Raw genomic sequence first — 21,417 nt, forward strand, 5'->3', positions numbered from 1 at the left:
AATTTAACATTTAAAAAACTTCTGGCCTTTGAAATCTTTTGGATATTAAATACAGTATTTCTTATGTAAGTAACACTCAGGCATTTATTTGTGTTTACATCTATGCATTAATCTCGTGCAACCATGCATTAAAATGACGTCCTTGTAAGACATAGTAGACAAGCATTAAAAAACTCTGAAATAGTGGAGTTCAGACAAGGCAGTCCCTTTCATTCTGTTTTATTCACAGATCGTCTCCTCCCATGGTCCAATTTACATTATTCACATACAACAGTACCCAGTAGTTACAATTCTCTTCAAGTTAAATAACTAAACATTGAAAAATAAAACACCCAAAGCACTTCTGCGTTCAACCCATAATAGCATGAATAACAACAAGGATTATTGTTTGTCACAAGCCTTTTTTAAAAACAAAAAACATAACATTGTACTGGGGTGATCAGAAAGAGGCATGAATTGGTCTGCCATAAAGTGTGTGAGGCCAGGGTCCTGATGAATGGTGATTCTGGTGTACGTTGGCGTTTAGCTCAGCTTGATTGTTGTGTAGCTTCCTTGTAATTTCCATCATGCACCATAAGAGAGGCTCTGATGGTGGGGTTGCTCTGTACAGTCTAAACAGAAGACAGTTTTTGGGTTTGGCACAGGTCTCTTTCATGCTGTGCTTCTTTCCACCGGGCCCCTCAGGCAGACAGTGTTGAGGGACTCGCAGATTTAAGGCTTCATCCAACGGTTTATGAACTCAGAGGACCTCTGGGGGAAGAATATGGAGATTAGAAATGTAGGTGTTTAATGTATGACAAAATGCAATTAATTACATTTTCATAAATTATGACACACTGTGCAGATCCTCAAGGCTCATGAAGTTTTTTTTTTTTAGCATCTTACACCATGAACATCATGTTTTTAAGACTCAGTCTGTGCGTTTCAGCCTGTCCTCTAAGGTAAAAATGCTTTAAAAACCACTTGTAACCACATGTGAAGATAATCTAGATTTTAATAAACTGAATAATGATTAATTATTTAGTTAGTGTCACACGTTCAAAAACGTATTTTTTTTTCTGGTTTTTTTTCAGCCTCTTACGCCATGAGCATCACATTTTTTAAGACTCAGTCTGTGTGCTTTAGTCTGTCCTTTAAGGTAAAGTTTAAAAAAAAAAAAAAAAAAAAAAAAAAAAAAAAAAAAAGCACTTGTAACCACATGTCAAGATAATCTGGATTTTAATAAACTGAATAATGATGAATTATTTGGTTAGTTATACTTCTGTTCAAAAGCTAGGGGTGAGTAAGATTTTTTTAAATTATTTATTCTTTTATTCTGGAAGGATGCATTAAATTGATCAAATGCATTTAGATAACTTGGCATTAGATAACTATTAAATCAATAAATGAAAAAAAATAATAATAATAAATAAATAAATAAATAAAAATGTATCACAGTTTCCACAAAAATATTAAGCAGCCCAACAGTTTTCAACATTAATCATGTGACACTGAAGACTGGAGTAATGGCTGCTGACAATCACAGAAATAAATTACATTTTAAAATATCAATTAATATTATTGCTTTCACTGCATTTTTAATCAAATATAGTCAACCTTGGTGTCCACAAATGACTTCTTTGAACATTTAAAAATCTTACTGACCCCTTAACAGTAAAGTAAAAAATCTTTTATACACATGTACTGTTTCATGATCAATAACTCGAACTCATGGCCATTCCTATTTTTAGCTGGTCTAAGTAGGTCATTTATTTATGGACCCGTTAAATTGGATTAGAATATTTGAAAAAAATTGGTACAACATGGTTTTTCCAGCAAAGTGCACAAAAAAGTGCACTTTAGTGCTAAAAAAATTACATATCTATCTTTGTAGTCACATGATACGTCTGTAAAAATTCTATACTTAATATAAGATGAGAGCCGTGGTCCACATATGGCAAAGCAAAGATCCTGGATATCACTTTGGATTAAAAATGTACATCTCAGATTACGAGAGCTGGCATCGCATGAGGTAAACCCCCTTGTGTTTTCTTTGCGGATGATTAATAGCTAGAGGGCTGTCTGCAGGAGAACAGGTGGAGGTACGTGCGGTGGGGAGCGGGACCGAGTAATGCTGACCAGGCCGAGGGGGGGGGAGGGAGGGGGGAGGTTGAAGAGCTAAGCCAACGGCTCCTGTTTCCAGTCTTGGGTGCCAGTGAGGCCAGATCAGGTCTTCCTGACACCATTTCAGGAATCCAGCACAGTGCCAGGCTCTTCACCCCGTTACCCCCTCATGACGCACCCGCAGGGCAACATACGGCCACTATGACACCCGCACCTGAGACAACATTAACCCTCCAGGTGCCAATGACTCTTTTCCACCAAAAGAAACATGACTAGTTAATACAACTGAGGTCAAAAGTTTACATACACCTTGCAGAATCTGCAAAATGTTAATTATTTTACAAAATAAGAGGGATCATACAAAATGGATGTTATTGTTTATTTAGTACTGACCTGAATAAGATATTTCACATAAAGATGTTTATATATAGTCCACAATAGAAAATAATAAAAAGTTAACATACATTTGATTCTTAATACTGTGTTGTTACCTGAATGATCCACAGCTGTTTTTGTTTTGTTTTGTGATAGTTGATCATGAGTCACTTGTTTGTCCTGAACAGTTAAACTGCCCGCTGTTCTTCAGAAAATCCTTCAGGTTCCACAAATTCTTTGGTTTTCCAACATTTTTGTGTATTTGAACACTTTCCAACAATGACTATATGATTTTGAGATCCATCTTTTCACACTAAGGACAACTGAGGGACTCATATGCAACTATTACAGAAGGTTCAAACACTCACTGATGCTCCAGAAGGAAAAAATGATGCATTAAGAGCCGGGGGTGAAAACTTTTGAACAGAATGAAGATTTTTTTTAATTTTTTTTTTACATTTTTCTTATTTTGCTTAAATATATATTTTTTTCATTTAGTACTGCCCTTCAGAAGCTACAGAAGATACTGTCTGAATAAATGTTTAATTTACCCAAATTTTCACCCACAGTTTTTTATGCATTGTGTTTCATTCTGATGAATCAGTGAGCGTTTGAACCTTCTGTAATAGTTGCATATGTGTCCCTCAGTAGTCCTCAGTGTGAAAAGACGGACCTCAAAATCATACATTGTTGGAAAGGGTTCAAATACACAAAAATGCTGAAAAACCAAAGAATTTGTGGGACCATGAAGGACTTTTTTAAAGAACAGCAGGCTGTTTAACTGGTCAGGACAAACAAGAGACTCATGAACTACTATCACTACAAAAAAACTGCTGAGGATCAGTATTATAAATCAAGTGTATGTAAACCGGGTCATTTTTTTAAGTTTAACTATTATTTTCTCTTGCGGACTAGATGTAAACATCTTTTATGTGAAATATCTTATTCAGGTCACTTCTAAATAAAAAAATAACATGCATTTTGTATGATCCCTCTTATTTTGCTAACATAATTAACATTTTGCAGATTCTGCAAGGTCCATGTAAATGTCTGACCTCAACTTGTCTCTAAAAAAAATGGGTGAACTGTCTCAATTTTATCACCTGTCACACTGCAGTATGAGGAGAGACTAACAATGAAATATTAGAAACTCACTCACCTGCCACATGCTGAGTCTTAATGGGGCCTGTTTTCTTAAGGAATGATTCTCCACTCTCAAAGGCCATGATTGGCTCGTCAGGTCTGTCACTCTCTGATTTCTCCCGTCCGTTGTTGTGATTGGACAGCTGAATGATCTCTTCAAAACGAGAAGCCTCCCCTTTTGCCGACAGGCCATTCTCGTGTTTGGAAGGCTGAACGCCATTCACCACAAGAACGGACAGACTGCAAGAGAAAACAGATGGTTTAAGTATGTGTCAAACTTCTACAAATGTAATCTATGCAAAAAATCTGAATATCACAACAACAATTTGCGAATAAAGCAGCCTTTCCTTTCCTTTCCATCCCAAAACTGTCACCTCTGGGGAAACTGACAGAATATAAAAATGCAAACACAGGACTCACCTTTCATTCACACCGTCTTGTTTCAGTGCCGTGCTTGGCTGGTAGTCAGCAGCTGCTAGGGAAAAGACAGAATGTCATGCTAATAGTTTCTTAAAATGGCAATCTTGTTTGTTTTAGTGTTCCTTTGCCAAATCAATGTTCCCTTCCCAGATGCTTGTACAATTGACAGAATAAACATTTCAGCAGTTCATCTGGAATCATTTCCTGGCTTCCCAGTGCTTATTGTATTTTAAACAGTTGTTAATACATAATAGGTTTTTGCTCTGAAAATATTCTTTTGTATTTGTATTTCCACTACCATTTAAACATTTGAGGGTCACTAAGTCAAATAAGAAATTAATGATTTTATTTATCAAAAAAGCATTAAATTGTTTAAAATAAATAAATTTTCTACTTAAAGTTGTTTATATGAATCTTCTATTTAAAAAAAAAAATTAAAAATATTAGGCGGCTGTTTTCAACAGTGATAATAAGAAATGTTTTTTGAACACAAAATCAGCATATTAGAAGGATCATGTGACACTAAGACTGAAATAATGATGCTGAAAAGTCCGCTTTGCATCATGCTATAACATTTTAAAATATATTGAGGGTTTTTACATTTTACAAAATTTCACAATATTTAATAATAAAAATAATAAAAGTTCTTTTTTGAATTTGAACAGTAGTGTATGTATTTCTAGCAGCTAATAAGAATAATACTAGCCGCTGGATGAAAGTTGACTCGATAAAGTCAATCATCCAGTTGTCTACTGGGATCGGCTACTGAGTGTTTAAGCACTACGTAAATAGACTGATCTCCATGCTGCCGTGCCAATTTTTATAGTCCATTACAGAAAGCACTGGTTTAGGCAACAGGGATTCGACATGACACAAGTAACAAGCAGTGGTGTGTACACAGTTTTGCACGCTGTTCCCTCTGACGGAATACATGGAGCAACAAATTCATCTCTCAAACTTGAGGAAGTATTGCAGATACAAGCTAAGTCTTAAAAAAAGGGGTTTTAAAAGGGGTGTGGATGTGGGACTTATTTATGCTTTTCCTAACAAGGAAAAATTATGTTGAAAGCTAAAGTGGACCCAGCGAAATAAAAAAGGTACATGTACAATGACAGAGCCAGGGAAAACATTCTGTGGAACTGACGTAAATGGGCTGTTGCTAATTCAAACAGATCTAAATAGAAAGTTCAAACAGACCTGAACAATGCCAAATCTAACTAAGATTATCTGTAAGAAGTGATATGATATTTATACTAGGATCATTTTAAACTAATGTCATACCTTTATTCATCTCAGAATCTGAAGATTTTCCATTGACTTGAGATGGAGATTTTGTGTCTTTCTGCATGAAGGAGAGAAAAGAAAAGTGCACAATTAGATTCTGAGCTCTTGATCCACAAGGGGAAATTGGAGCCTTGCTACTGCCGCATTGAGGCCGTTTTAAATGAGAACGGCGCTGTACCTTGTCTCCTGCATCTGTTTTGCGTGTTCTTTTCATAATCTCCTCCAGACGCTAAAAACAATGCACAGAAGAGACAATAGTAAAGCATGGAAAATGCTTCAGAAGTTTCACAATCCAATTTTAAATGAAAATAAACAAAGTTTTAAGACTCTGAAAACTGTAAAACAAAGGAATCATGATGTAAAATGAAGAAATATGCCAAATTCTGTACTATTTATAGGTTTCTAATCAACTACGTGAACATTGTGACATCGGTCATGCAACATTGAAAAATTTGAGGGTCAGTATGACATCATTCTTTCTTCAGTCGAAAAGAAATTAAGATTTTTGAGGAAAACATTCCAGGATTTTTCTCCATATAGTGGACTTCAATAGTGCCCAACAGGTTGAAGGTCCAAACTTCAAAAGGCTCTACACAATCCCAGCCGACGAATAAGGGTCTTGTGTACCGAAATGATTGTCATTTTCTAAAAAAAATTATCATCTACTTTTTAACCACAAATGCTCATCTTGTACTAGCAAAGAGCGCAAGATGAAGTCAAAAATGAGATGAAAGATGAAAGATAACAGGCAAAGAAAGTCAAATGCCCTTCACAAAAAAAGGTAAACCAACAATGTTACAATGTCAGATGATTTTGAAGTTGGAAGAACTAACTGCGTGAAAACGCGCATCGCAGAGCTAGTGCAAGATGAGCATTTGTAGTTAAAAAGTATATCTTTTTTTGTTGTTTCGTTATAGACTAAACCCTTATTCCTCAGCAGGGATTGTGAAAAGCCCTTTGAAGCTGCATTGAAACTGCATTTTGGACCTTCAACCCTTTGGCCACCATTGAAGTCCACTATATGGAGAAAAATCCTGGACTGTTTTCCTCAAAAACCTTCATGTCTTTTTAGCTGAAGAAGGAAAGATAGGAACATATTGGATGATATAGGGGTGAGTAAATTAACAGGAAATGTTTATTTTAGAAGTGAACTAATCCTTTAAGCAGTCCAAAAGACAGTGTTACGTGTTTATGATCAACGCAATGTTCAGAATTCGAATAAACACTACAGTGTGTCAAGCTCTGAGGACATTATGTCTTCCAAAAGAAATCACACCAGAAGCTGTGGACAGTTGGGTTGAGGCTATAACAAAGCCCTGATAAACTGACTTGTAGCGGGACATACTGTCCTGGTGGGGAAATATCACTGGAACAGAGTGGACAAGGTTAACCTCCTTTAAACAGGTTCACAGAACGCGTATGTCAAGGTGTTGTATGATTTATGCCGTTGCATGAATCTCAAAAGCTCTCACTTTACAATAGTGACCTTGAAAAGTTATTTTACTTTGCTCTACCGCATTCTGTGCCTGAAAGCTACTGTGAGCATGTGTGACCAGTTAGGAGAGGAAATGAAAGGATTTAAATAGACTGCTGAGTTTTCAGGTGGTGGAGATATGCAAACAGTTCTCTGTAATACAGGTTTTAAAGAAGCATGATCATTTCAAAATGACCTTATAAAGAAAAATATGAATGCGAGGTGAAAACCTGTCTTACCTTCTTTCTTTCCAGTCTCTCCTGCTCCTCCTTCTGGAAGTGTTTCTCTCTCTCCAGTCGCTGTTTCTCGGCCTCCTCTCTGGCCTTTGCTTCAGCCTCCTCTTTCTACAGATACAATGATCATATGATCACATTCATACTGAACATCACAGCCTATGTGCAAAACGACAGCTTTAAATATCTACTTGTCACACCTCTTATGCAATGAATTTTCATGATTTTCTCATGTATGTTTCTCATTTATGATTAGTGGTTGTGTACTTTTTAAAATAATTTGAATTAAACTACAGTTTCTTTAGCCGATGAAGCATTAACATAATATAATTAACATAATATAACTAGAACATTCTATAATGGCCATAAAAATTACTATAACTTTTTTGTTTGTTTCTATGGCTTCTCCAGGCCTTGAAATCACAGTTTTAAAATTCCTCTACATTTCTTTGTTTTCCATGACTGTGGGAACTCTGATACCTACTGAACATCAATTAAAATATGGTTTTGAACACCAGGTGGTGGTAAAACCTCAAAAATACTAGTATGCAAAATGGCACAGTAAATATTTACCCATTGCTAGAAATAAGAGCAGATGTGCAAGAACCTGATATACTTATGTAGCATTTTCAGGTCTCATCATGCTTTAAAATTGTGGGTGCATGCTCATATTTTACAGCATTTAATAGAAATTTTGGTCATATACTAAGGATAAAAAGCCCTAAGTGTTGTTACTGTTTACTAAAACTAAAACTATCAACTTTATTGAAATAAAGCTACAAAAAATTAAAATATAAAATTACATAAAAATATACATTTAAAAAAATATTTTAAAAATAAAGATCCCATAATAAAATCACTAAACATTCTAAATATCAATAAATAATATAATAGTATATAAATAATACTAAAATGACACTAATCAGGACACAACCTAGTGCCAGGCCACGGCTCTGATGCAACTAAGCAATGCAATATTCACTGCTGTAAAGTGAAAAATATGTGACCCTGGACCACAAAACCAGTCATAATGGTAAATTTTTGCTGAATAAATAAGCTTTCCATTGATGTATTGTTTGTGAGGATAGGACAATATTTGGCCGAGATAAAACTATTTGAAAATCTGGAACCTGAGGGTGCAAAAAAAAAATAATAATAATAATAAAATAAAATATTGAGAAAATCGCCTTTAAAGTTGTCCAAATTAAAATCTTAGCAATGCATATTACTAATAAAAAATTAAGTTTTCATATATTTATGGTAGGAAATTTACAAAATATTTTTACTTAAAATCCTAATGAAAAAAAAAAAAAACGATAATTTTGACCAACAGCATATTGTTGTACTGTACATGACTGTTAGTATACATATTTATACAACTTTTATTTGACAGAGTGAAGTGTGTTACTTAGGATTGAGGGAAATGCATTTGCATTTCTAACCTGTTTCTGAAGGCGTTCATTCTCTTCTTTTTCAATTTTGGCTCTTTTCCTGTGCCTCCTTCTCCTCCTGCAGGCGCTGAGCCTCCTCTCTTAACCGCTCTTGCTCCGCCATGAGCCGTGCCTCCTCCTCCCTGTGCCTCCTCTCCTCCGCCTCCTGTGCTAGCCTCTCCTCACGTTGAACCCTGTGTGATGGAAGACAGTCAGTCATTGTATACACGGAGGATAACAAAAAAAGCTTCTTCAGGTAGCATTAAACATTGAGCTTTGTGAATTATTGAATCAAAAGAGCATGGGAACGCAGGTGGACTTTGTTGTCTCTTGCAAAACTGATCATTTTGCTGTGGATGGTAAAATTACATTAACTTTAAATTGCAGAAATGGTCTAATTATTGCACAGTGACCAATACAAAGGGGATGAATCAGTGAATCTTTTTAGTTGTGACCAAAATATCTGCACCCATAGTTACCAGCAGCACTGGAGAATAAACAGTATGGAACTCTCGTTACGCTGCTGCCAAAGTCCCTTTTGGCTTATAAATGTGTTAAACTCATAAACTGTCACTGAGACACCAGACGTCAACAGCTCCGCACCACACAGGCTATTCCTGGAGCACAGCCTGATCGAGCAGAACATGTTTAAAAGCATACCAGAAAATGTGTTATAGCTGAGGTGGAGTTTGGCTTTGGCGGTAGGGATACAAAGGGTCAAAAGTTGAAAAAGTTTACATTTTATAGAGATTAAATGATTATTCTGCGTCTTTATTACATGGATATAGTGGAAAATGACAGATTGTTATTGATGAGACAAAAGTGGAAAAGGATCAGTGCATGTTGCAAGCTGGACTCAAACCAATGTTTCTGACGTTAGCACACTATCTGCTGCATTATGATGTTTGTTGTGAGAAATGAGCGTACCATTACAGTTTTGTGTGAAGATGAGTATGCGGAGTAGTGACTTAAAACGACCAGTGAAGTGTCAATTGTGAAAAAAGACATGCATCATAAATTTAATAAATAAAATAAAATTAAATGTTTATAAAAAAAAAGAGAGATATACACACACACATACACACAAAAAACAGCTTAGTAGAATTTTTTAAGTTTTCTTTAATGAATAGACTTCACTTTTAATCAATTTAAAGCATAAAATAAAAGTATTAATTTCTATAATTTCTTTGCAAAAAAAAAAAAAAAAATTATACTGACTCCAGGCTTTTGAATGGTATAGTGTATAATGTTACAAAAGCTTTTTATTTCAGACAAATGCTGATCTTTGTATCTTTCTATTCATCAAATTCTGGAAAAAAAAAAAAAAAAAAAAACGTACTCATCTATTTTAAATATTGATAATAACAATAAAAAAAAAATATGTTTCTTGAACAGCAAATCAGCATATTAGAATGATTTCTGAAGGATCAAGTGACACTGAAGACTGAAGTAATGATGCTGAAAATTTTGCTTTGAACACAGGAATAAATTACATTTTAAAATATATTCAAATAGAAAGCAGTTATTTTAAATAGTAAAAATATTTCACAATATTACTGCTTTTGCTGTATTTTGGATCAAATAAATGCAGGCTTGGCGAGCAGAAGAGTCTTCTTTAAAAAACAAAACAAAAAAACATTCAAAATCTTACTGTTCAAAAACTTTTGACTGGTAGTGTCTGTGTATATATGTATAAAATATATATAAAATTAAACTGATTTTAAACTGACCTTTCCCTCTCCTGCTGTTCTCTGCGTTCTTCCTCTTCCTTCTCTCTCTGTTCACGGGCCTGTCGTCTTTTCTCGGCCAGGATGCGGGTGGCTTCCTCTGGGTTATTGGTACCAGCCATGGGTTTGCCTGGAGAAGGAGCTGGAGAAGCCACCTGTGGGAGGGCAGGGACAACAGGGGTCTCCTCGGGGACAGAGGGCGCTGAAACCGACATGATTGGTGCACTTGCAACAGGGGGCGTGTCCGGAATAGATGACACGACAATGGAGGGGACGGGAGACGAGGCTGGAGAAAACACAGAGAAACGGAGCGGGGAAAAAATGAGGACTGGAGAGAGGAGAAAGTGTAAATTGACAATGGAATAACTCTTGTGGAAGAGACGCCACAGTCATCACCACCACACTCACTCTTTGGTTCTTCAGGTGTAGCAGGCCTGCGGGTCTCTCTGACCCTCTCAATGGCGACAGGCGAGGCGGTGCGGGTCTCCACTCGAGCAGGGGTCCTGGCTCTCTTGGGTCGGGCTTTAGGAGTGCTTGGGCTAACAGCTGCTGAGGGAGGTTTGGGAGAAACTGCAGGGCTGGGGGAGGACGCACGGCCTTTGGGCGTCACAGGAGATGCAGATCTCAGTTTGGAAACTGGACTCGGACTGGAAACATGAAGAAAAACTCAGTTTAATGGCTGTGCTGGAAAATGTACTGTATAAACCTTATTCTTTAATGCAGAACTGTGGGACTTAAGGTTTATTAGCAGCTATTGGGAAAAACTAGAAGAATAACAACATGCAATAAATGGTAAAACTATTTGCAATACAAACCAGTGTGTTCATAATTAAGATGAGACATTGAAATATGGTAAGACAGAAATCTGCAATATCAAGCAGCAAAACAAGTTGTTTTGTACAGCTAAAAATAACTGGACGCAGAAGAGACCAGACACCAGACCCATAAAACGTACAAATCGCTGCTCCCACTTTTTCACATTTTTAGTAGTGGCAAAAATATGATCTTAAATGTGGCCTGATATTTCATAATATCCTAGAAATAGATAAATGATGAATAAACAAATTAAACACATAAAAGCACCAAAACTAAAGCTAAACTATACATCTATAAAGCACAACTTCTTGAAACTAAACTTTGACTTCTGACTACTGCAAAAAGAAGAAATGTTTAGTCAGAGACAGCATTACATAACACAGCTTTGGTCTAACAGAATTAGAAAATGCTCAGAGCAAAAAGGTCCATTAAAAACCTTCTATTGTGTCTTCCTTTTGCACATGAAAGGCAGTTCTTACACAATATGGGCATCTAAAACTGTTGAAACTGTTTAAATCTAACTATCTATCTATCTGTCTCTCTATCTGTCTGTCTGTCTGTCTGTCTGTCTGTCTGTCTGTCTATCTAAAATAAAACTAATCCAATTTGATCCTTAAAATTAAATTTAGGTTATGGATATTTAAATGTGATATTGATAGATTACAGTCATCTTACCTGGACTCTATTCTGGTTTTCATTGCTGGCATGGACTGTCTCTTCTTCAGCACCTTTTCTTTGGTGATGGTACTCTTCTCCTTTTCATTTTCTCTCTCCTTTTCCTTCTTATCCTTCCTCATCTTTTGAGAAAAGATGGGATAAAAAATAAATACAGTGACAACCAGGTGTAAACCTGAGTAGCCTCTGCTGCCTCAAAATATGAGTACATGACACAAACATAATCTGTAGAAATGCTCTGAGAGTCACTTCATGAACATTTTACTGTTACTTTTGATCATCATATCATATACAAACAGGAACCTAAAGGTTTTCAAAGCAACCCATCAAAATAAAAGTTCGGTTAAACTTGAAGAAACGGTATCAGAAATATCATATTACTTAAAGTAATGATACTACTACTATTACTAGTAAAATAATTATTACATTTTTTATGGAATATTTATCAGAAAATGTATTTACCAGAATTTATTTATCAGAAAATTTGGAACTGAATTTGAGAAAAAAATGTACTTAATTTAATTTAAAAAAATGTAATTTGATGATTTCAATTAATTAGACATGCTTTCTGATTATTATTTTTTTCATTTAACCATTAAAACAGAGTCCAGAAAAATTAAAACAAAAAAACGGAATTCACAAAAATTTAAAACACAAAAAACAGAATTTTGGAAAAAAATAAAATGGATTTCACAGGGCCTTACATATATACACACATAGCAAAATATGATATAACATGCAGGTGGGATGGAATATGAGAAAAACGGGGACAGTGAAAGGGAGTCTTAAATAACTCACAGGTGTGGAGTCTCGTCTGCGCTGGACAATATCAGGTGTGCTGGTGGTGACCCTCCAGCGCTCAGAGCAGCGGTGATGTGGCCGATGAGCACATGTTGAGAGAGGACTGGCGGACACCGAGCGTGGACACAACGGAGTTTCTGCATGAAAGAAAACATTTAAATCCCAATTCGCAGCATAAAGAACAGAAAAAGCTGTCATTTCTGACTTGCACAGACCCTAAAAATAGAACAGTACTGCAAATTAGTGTTTAAAATGACTGATGGTAATCACAAATATAAAAGGTGCTATGATTGTATCATGTCACTCACGGCCATCTCTGGAGTTGTTTAGCACACTGGCAGCACTGCGACTGCGAGCCAAGAAAGAGAGAGTGGGCGTCATCAGCCTGTCCACAATGCTGCTCTCCCAGGGACTTAGCTGCATGCTACGAGCTGAAAGAAAAGAATATAAATAAGAATAATAAATAAAAATAATCCCATTAAAACATAAGAGCAATAATCAGTTTCCTAACTTGTACATGAATGCAAAACACAGTAGTTGTGACGTGATTTATTTTTATAATGATAACATCATGGCAATGACAAACAACTGTTTGTCTCTTTTGCTGTCAGCATAGATGATGGTGAGCCTGCATGAGGATTTCACAACACTGCCACATGCTAGAAAAGCCAGTAAAGATATCCAAAAAAAGAACTTTAGAATTCGGAGAATTAGAACTGAGAATTAACTCGTTTAAAACACATTTAAGAATAATTTAACCAAAAATAAGAGTTAATGCTTACTTAACCTCATGTAACCCTAATGCTACTTCAAACCATTGACTTAATGGTAGTTTTTCACTATGAAGTGTGTGAAGATTCATCAGTGTTACTTCTGCGTTACACAGAAGAAAGAAGGTCATACAGGTTGGAAACAAGAAAATGATAACAGAATTTTTCATTTTTGGATGAACTATTAAAACAAAAAGACAAAGAAAGGAATAACACATACAAGCTATGTTAAAAAAAAAAAAAACAATGATAAAACATTACAATAAAAACCAGCTTCATCACACACACCAAAAATAAACATCAATGCCAATTCTGAGAAATAGTTACATCACATTCTTAAGTGTTATTTTAATTTTAATATCTTAAGATTTTATTTTCTTACGTTCAGTCTTTAGCTTAATTTTGGTGCATTTTTATGAAATGTTATTCTCATTTTCATTCGTTTTTTTTTTTTTTTTTTTTTTTTTTAATTTTCATCTATTTTAGTTTGAGCTATTTTATTATTTTAAGTTAAACTACACAAACAGGAAAGGGTTAGAGTTGTACTTTATTGTCCTTTTCAGGAACCTTGTCTCGGACCCAAATCTACAGTAGTACACAACATACAAATCCAATCAAATCAAACAAACATTTATTCTGAGGCATTCATTTTTTGATGTTTTAGTTAACTACAATAACCCTGATTCTAAACGTATGTGATTTTCAAAAGAAACGAACATGTGGAAATAAGAAAGAGCCACAAGTATTGGATTAGTTTTAGTCTGAAGAGAGATGGAGAGAGATTTCGCCTATAGCTGAACATTCATCAGCACTCTGCAATAAAGTCTCATGGAAAACATCCCAGACTTGATTAGCTGTCTAAGCACTGAGTTGATCTCTACTTTGTGCTCTACTCCATCTATTGTTTTAGGGAGCACTCACAAATAGAGCATGCCCTACTTACAAGTTTTCATAACCTTAGTACATCCAATAAAAGAAGCACCAGCCAACAAAAACAACTAGACCTCAATTCACTGATAAATGGCCCTTCTGTGTGGAATGTAAAACCATCAACACATTTCTTTTTTTTTGAATAATGTTCAGACACTTACAATGTATACAAAACATCAAATCAAGTGACACTGACTTCAAAGAAATAAAGCACAAGCACACTTTAAACATTTCACAAAATGATGTTAGTTAGGTTTTAAATGGTAAAACGGTAACACTTCACAATAAGCTTCAAATCTTTAACATTAGTTAATGCATTACACTGTAAAAAAAAAAAATTTGAGTCAACTTAAAATAAGTGTTACCCTGCTGTCTGAAAATTTTAATGTTCAGTCAACTCAAATAAGTTTAGTCAACTTGCAATGTTAAGTTGTACTAAGTGGCAATTTAGATATTTGAGTTGACTAAACTAAAAATGTTGTTTGTTAAACTTAAAAGCCATATTTGTTACCCAGCTGCCTTAAAATTTTAAGTTGAATCAACTCAAAAATCTAAGTTGTCCCTAAGTTGACTAAACTTATTTGAATTAACTGAATTTAAAATTGTAAGACAGTGGGGTAACACATTATTTTAAGTTGATTCAACAAATTGTTTTTTATAGTGTAGGGAATATTATCTAAGAAACATTTTAACTATATCTATTAGTGTCTTTTAATGTTAATTTATACAGTTTGAATGTAATTAAAAAAAAATAATAAAGTTAATAAAAAAAAATAGAATAACAGAAAATAACAAAAGTATGTAAAGTGATACCTAATGCTTTAACCAACATCATTAACAAACCATACTGTAAGGTGTTACCAATAAAACAATACATATATTGTTCATACTGTCAAATATTTGGACACTTTTAGACATTTTGGAAAATTTCTAGCATCAATTTTTAACATTTAATTTTTTTAATTCTGTAAAATTAAAACATTTTAAGTGTGGCTTAAGTGTCCAAATACTTTCTGGGGCCACTGTATCATCATGCATCATATGCAGGTGAAGGTATGGAGAAGAATGCAAGTATTCACCTTAAAGATGTTACATCAAGAAAAAGGAATAAGAAACAGAAAACCACCACCAAAAATGAACAAGCAAAAAAAGAGCACCACTAAGGACGGTCGACGGCGAAAGACGATGAAGATTTCAAAATTCAAATTCGGTCAAACTGAAGACACTGACGAGTTTGAAAGGAGGGAATGATTGAATGATCACGGAGGACGACGAGCAGGTGATTGGTCTCAAGGGAGAAATCAAAAGTGGGGGGTAAAATGGAAACTCATAATTATGTGAAGGGAGGAGCCTGTGAAGACGTGGGGGAGGGGCTAGATCCGGAGGCGTGTCCTTACTTCTACTAGGGGAGGTCCAGAGAGTGGCAGAGGATTTGGAGAGCCGCTTGTTTATGACTGAATCCACATGTTTGGGCAGGTTGACCGCTGATATTGAGCATCTGCCTGTAAAATCCAGAGAAGACCGCATACATGTACACAATGCTGACGGGACCGAGGCGGAACGACGGGGAGCAGTCAAAAGTTAAACAAATAAAACACCCACTGATATATAGGTCAAGTAAATATATAGGTCAAAACATATCTTGAAACTACTGTTTGAGCAGCCGAAGATGGTTATCTATGTTCTGGATTACCACTGTTATGTTTGCAGTGTCTGAATATTAACTCAGCTGCTATTTTTATTGAGTTTGAGTGCTGCTCAAAGTTCATTATCACTACAGACTTCATAATGGGGTCACTGCCTTCACTTTTCCTCTCAAGGCACCTTCAGAGACTGCAATGACTGTGCACAACTTTTGGGAGGGGAAAAACTAAATTAAGTCCATGAGAAAATAAGACCCTTGGAGAAACAGCATTGGTTAGCCTATAAATTGAGGTCTTGAGTCCTGAGGGAAGTGGTACAAAGCTGCGCTGAAGTTCATTACCCTATTTTCAAGCAGTTTCAGGAAGTCATTCTCACCTTCCATTACATACAGACCCATAAAATACATTAAGGCTAGCAACTAAAGATTATGAGGATGTTTCTCTTTGTACGTTTTAATTTGAATAAAATACAATTTTCTGCATAAATTCCTGGCAGAAAATGTAAACAAGGGACACGCGCACCTTCTGTCTTCTGCAGATCTCAGTTAGTATTTGCATTTGCCTAGTTGCACATTAAAGTCCCTATGAAGCAAAGCAACTGATCTCTTGGTTATTATCATATTAGTAAATAGCGTTTAGCCTGGCTTGAGAAGAAGGTTGTGAGGCTGTTTTACTCAACACATACGAAACCATCTCATGTGAAAAGTCAGGGAATCTAGAAAAAATCTGTTTCCATATGAAAATGGAAATTGGAAAACATTTAGAGTTTTTTGATTGTCAGTTATTAAAGGAAACCCTAGGTATTAAAGACTTGTTTGTCTTAATATAACATAAATAATGTCTCTAACTGAAATATGTAGCAGAAAACCCTTGAAAGATTTACTTTATTTTAAAAATTCACATTGTTTTATACACATTTTGGAGTATGGGGGGCTCCATTATTTTGATTACGTAAAATGGTTGCACTCGTTGCTATTTTTACTTCAACTCGGAATACACAACTCAAATAAACAAATAAAATACTGATTATGATGACTACAGCTACTGAAGTGATGGATATAAGCGTAGGCTCAAATCAAATGCCATACCACTGGTTTTTGCTTTCAAGGAGTCTAAACGCCCCCAGATAACAAGTGAAATCCACACTGACAAGCTCCATCAGTGGCTGTGGTGTCATGACAAGCGTCGGCATGTTTACATCCTGCCAGGATTGCATCTAGCATTCCTTGTCTCTGCCGTTTGTAAACTCTTTCAGTAACTGTGGTCTACTAAAAGCCTCAAAGGCATCATGGCTAAAGTGAAAAGAACAAAGACACTGGTCTTTAGGAAGTTTTATTCACCCACAGGCATCTTCTCATACTTTTCTCTTCTTCTTATCGCTAGAAAAGTAGTGAAAACTTAAATACTTTCTCTTACAAAATTACAACCAAAAGCCACATAATGTGGCATCGTATCAGTATTTTATTTTCCGAGTTGTGTATGGTGGGTTGTGTTGCTGTAAAAATAGCAACAGGTAATAAAAAAGGAAATAATGTCACCCCCCATAGCCCAAAATATGTATAAAACAATGTGGATTTTTTTTAAAAAAAAAGTAAATCTTTCATGGGTTATCTGCTATTTATTCCAGGAAGACACATCATTTATATTATATGAAGACATGCAGGTCTTAAGTAAACTCCATCACAGTCACCTTCAAAGACAATCCAGCTTATTCCTTATTTAAACATAGATGACGAATGCAGTTAATATGAAAAGGAACCAGTAGCAATACCTGCAGGTACAGTTTTTCTGTTTACGTAAGTGCATTTTATGTAACTCACTCTGGCTTTGGCTGGAGTTGCCGCTCAAGCCTCCGGCCCAGGACCATCTCTGTTGCCGAATCTCTGCCCACGTCTTCTTACCAGACCTCTGGATGGCAGCCTCATAGCGTTCCTGAAAAAAAAAAAAAAATCCAATAAGAATATCTATTTAAAACGTAACAAAAGTCTAAAGAACACTTCATATTGCACATTTATATATAATGGGCACTGGAAGGATCAGAGGAGACAGTTTTGATCTTTCAAAGGGGAAATCTTAAGAGCCCTAGTACAATGTGCTCCACTTTCACTGGTAAACAACTCATCTAGTATTACTCAGAGTGCTGAATTAAAAAACAGTGCCTGGCGAGTTGGCAGAAACCTCACAGACTCTAATCCTCAAAGTGTGTAAAATTAGAAGAACAGATTGTGTCATGTGGGTTTGCACTGACTACCACTACTCTCTCACCTTGTTCTTTTTCCAGTCTCTAAAATACTGATATGATGACCACAGCTATTTAAAGAGCTTACAGGCGGTGGTGGATATAAGCGTAGGGTTAACCCAAATGTTGTACCGTCGATTTTTTCTCCACACGTCCCTGGATATCGAGTGAAATTTGCACTGAGAAACTCCTTCAGTGGCTGCGATGTCGTGACAAGCATCAGCATGTTTACATTCCGCCAGGATGGCATCTAGCATTTCTCATCTTTGCCGCTTGTAAGCTCTTTCAGCAGCTGTGGTCTACTAAAAGCCTCAAAGGCATCAGAGCTAAAGAAGAAAAAATAAACGACGCAGGTCTTCAGGAAGTTTTATTTGTCCATTGTCTTATCGCTAGAAAAGCAGTGAAGACTTAAATTGCTTCTCTTGTTGCCCTTCGACTGAAAGTTACAACCAAATGCCACACAATTTGGCATCGTATCAGTATATGAAGGGGAAAACAATGCCTGGCAAGTTGGCAGAAACCTCAAGAACTCTGATCCTCAAAGTGTGTAAAATTAGAAGAGGAGATCGTGCCATGTGGTTTTGCATTGACCGCCACTACTCTCTCACCTTGTTCTTCTCCAGTTTCTGTCTCTGTCTCTCCTCCAGCTCTGAGCGGCGTCTCTCCGCTTTCAGCCGCTGCTCCTCCAGCTTCCTCCTCCGTTCCTCCAGCTGCTGTTCCCGCAACTGCCGTGCCCGTTCCTCCTTCTCCAGCCACTGAGACTTTTTAGCAGCTACATGAGAGAGAAGAAGAGTCTGTGAGCTACTAAAATCAGGCCAGCATCTTGACCATCAGTGATCTCTCCCCTCCCTCGCCCACAAATTTCAACACATTTCCAATGCGTGTTTTTTTATTTTTTTATTAGTTGTGATCAAATATTTTTGATATTGTGGTGTATGACTTCATAAAATGACAAAAACAATGGCGCGACTTCAAACAAACACAAATGCGACAATGACAGGGCCACTAATATGTTACAAGCTCCACTTTGCAGCAAACAGAAACTGTCTAGAAAGAAAAGGAAAACATAATTTTGACATTAAAGCTAGCAAAATCAAGTTGTACATTAACCGTCAGGCCTAAATGTTGAATCAGAGTAAGCTCCTTTCAGAGCATAAAAAGTGCATTAACGTGGAATATCTATTGTGACTGCAATAAAGAGTGAAAGCAAGGCTAGACATGAAAAGACTCTCCGCTGGGAGCCTTCATCTCTTCTGAGGCAGGAGGTTTTGAGTTTTTCTTCTCTGAGCTCCACAGTTATAAAATAGTGATGGCCTGAGAGTGCCCGGGTGATGCTCTTCATCAAACTTTTATAATCCTGATAAATGAGTTGGAAGACGACCCACAGTCTGAGAGACTACTATGTGTCCTACTATGAACATTTGACTCAGTCACTGCAGCCCACACAAATATTAAACATTAATGAGGAGATGGTGAAAGAGATGGATTGATGAGTTCGACTGAGTACAGCCTGAATTGTTAGGTCTAAATGACACACTTCACACCCGTGTGACAGGAATGTAGCAGGACGTGTGTTTATCATGATTATATTCCCATCAGTCATGATTTATTCACACTTCAGTCACTTCAAGACAGCTGCAATTGTTATTTCTGGGTCTGAATGGATCCTGCAGTTTGTAATTATGGGAAACTTGTAAAAACCTGCCATGAAAACAAGCTGTCTGAAAAACATACAAACGTGAGGGGAGGTTTAGTGGTCGAAAGTTTAAATTTGGTGACCTATAACTGACCCCAGTGCTAAACAACAGGAATGCGGTGTATCGTTATTGTCGTTCATAAACTATGAAATATGACCTACATCACATGTTTCGACAGATCCACTGAAAAAAAATGTGTAAACAAGAATACTAAATAAACAATTTTCTTTATGCATTTGAGATAACCTAAAAATCAAAGTGTAAATTGGTTGATTTTCACATTTCCATCCTTTCATTAAGATACCAACAAGCCTAGTCATGTCCGTTGTATGAAATTCACAGTGAGTCAATAGAAATAAAAGCAAAGCATTACAATAAAATCAGGAAGACAGCTGACCCTGCTGGATACAGACAGGTTATACTTCAAACCAAATGCATGTTGTGGCCAGTATGGGCCAATTTACAGACAAATTACTCCAATGAGCTGTTTTTTTAATGAATCGTTGTTTGAATCTGGTTTAAATAAGTCTGATGAATCACTGACTGAATTGAACTCCCTGAATTCACCTGAGCAGCAGATCTAAGCTGTACGCCATTACTTTTAGTTATACACAATTATTTTTTATTTTAACAAACACTTCATTAAAAAATTACATTCTACAATATTCTAAAATAAACTAAATTAAATCTTTACCCCAAAAACAAGTCAAAAGTTTTTTTAATTGTTATTTTTAATGTTTTTTAAAGAAGTCTTTTCTGCTCACCAAGCCTGCGTTTATTTGATCTAAAGCACAGCAAAAACTGTAAAATGATGAAATAATTTTACTATTTAAAATAACTGTGTTCCATTTAAATACATATTAAAATGTAATTTATTTCTGTGATTTCAAAGCTGAATTTTTAGCATCATTACTCCATTACTCAAAAACATTTTAATGATGTTGAAAAGAGCTAAGCAGAATTTCATTTATCTGAAATGGAAATCTTTTGTAACATTGTGTTTATCACCTTGCTAAATAAGAGTATTATTTCTATAATTTCTTTCCCAAAAAATTTTAATAAAATAAAAAAATTATACTTACTGCAAGCTTTTGAATGGTATAGTGTATAATGTTACAAAAACTTTTTATTTCAGACAAATGTTGATCTTTGGATCTTTCTATTTATCAAAGAATCTTGAAAATATTGTGAATAATAATAATAATAATAATAACAGCAAATCAGCATATTAGAATGATTTCTAAAGGATCATGTGACACTGAAGACTGGAGTAATGAAGCTGAAAATGTAGAAACAGAAAGCAGTTATTTTAAATAGTAGAAATATTTCACAATATTACTGTTTTTGCTGTATTTTGGATCAAATAAATGCAGGCTTGGTGAGCAGTAGAGAATTCTTTAAAAACTTTTATAGAAAACACTGACATATTTAACCAGCTCAATCAGGTCCTAAGCTTAGTTGTGGTGGTCTACTAGCTTGACCTTTGTCAATTGTCTTATTCACCTAAGCCAGCTTAAACCAGCTAATGACCATAAATTGCCAGTTTTGACCAGTTATGTAGAAACCGGTATTCATCTCATTGGTTTAAGCTTCATTTTCCAGCAGGGGAGTGTGACAACGTCTAGCATGTTTTCACTCAAAATGAAGACACCCAACA

General features: G+C 35.7%; 1 protein-coding gene across 1 annotated transcript in view; it reads right to left on the reverse strand.

The window, feature by feature from the left end:
* Positions 1 to 202: 202 nt before the first annotated feature.
* Positions 203 to 21,417, reverse strand: part of map7d1a (MAP7 domain containing 1a) — a 45,556-nt gene continuing 24,341 nt past the window's right edge. The window contains 16 exon segments of the mRNA XM_051131213.1: positions 203 to 750; positions 3,638 to 3,861; positions 4,042 to 4,093; positions 5,323 to 5,383; positions 5,504 to 5,554; positions 7,039 to 7,143; positions 8,475 to 8,519; positions 8,521 to 8,656; positions 10,193 to 10,475; positions 10,598 to 10,836; positions 11,681 to 11,802; positions 12,479 to 12,618; positions 12,790 to 12,912; positions 15,579 to 15,683; positions 17,645 to 17,756; positions 18,672 to 18,835. Of these exon segments, the coding sequence (XP_050987170.1) occupies positions 740 to 750; positions 3,638 to 3,861; positions 4,042 to 4,093; positions 5,323 to 5,383; positions 5,504 to 5,554; positions 7,039 to 7,143; positions 8,475 to 8,519; positions 8,521 to 8,656; positions 10,193 to 10,475; positions 10,598 to 10,836; positions 11,681 to 11,802; positions 12,479 to 12,618; positions 12,790 to 12,912; positions 15,579 to 15,683; positions 17,645 to 17,756; positions 18,672 to 18,835 (1,973 nt within the window). The 3' untranslated portion in view covers positions 203 to 739.

Source organism: Labeo rohita, chromosome 16, assembly GCF_022985175.1.
Source record: "Labeo rohita strain BAU-BD-2019 chromosome 16, IGBB_LRoh.1.0, whole genome shotgun sequence".
Taxonomy (NCBI): Eukaryota; Metazoa; Chordata; class Actinopteri; order Cypriniformes; family Cyprinidae; genus Labeo; species Labeo rohita.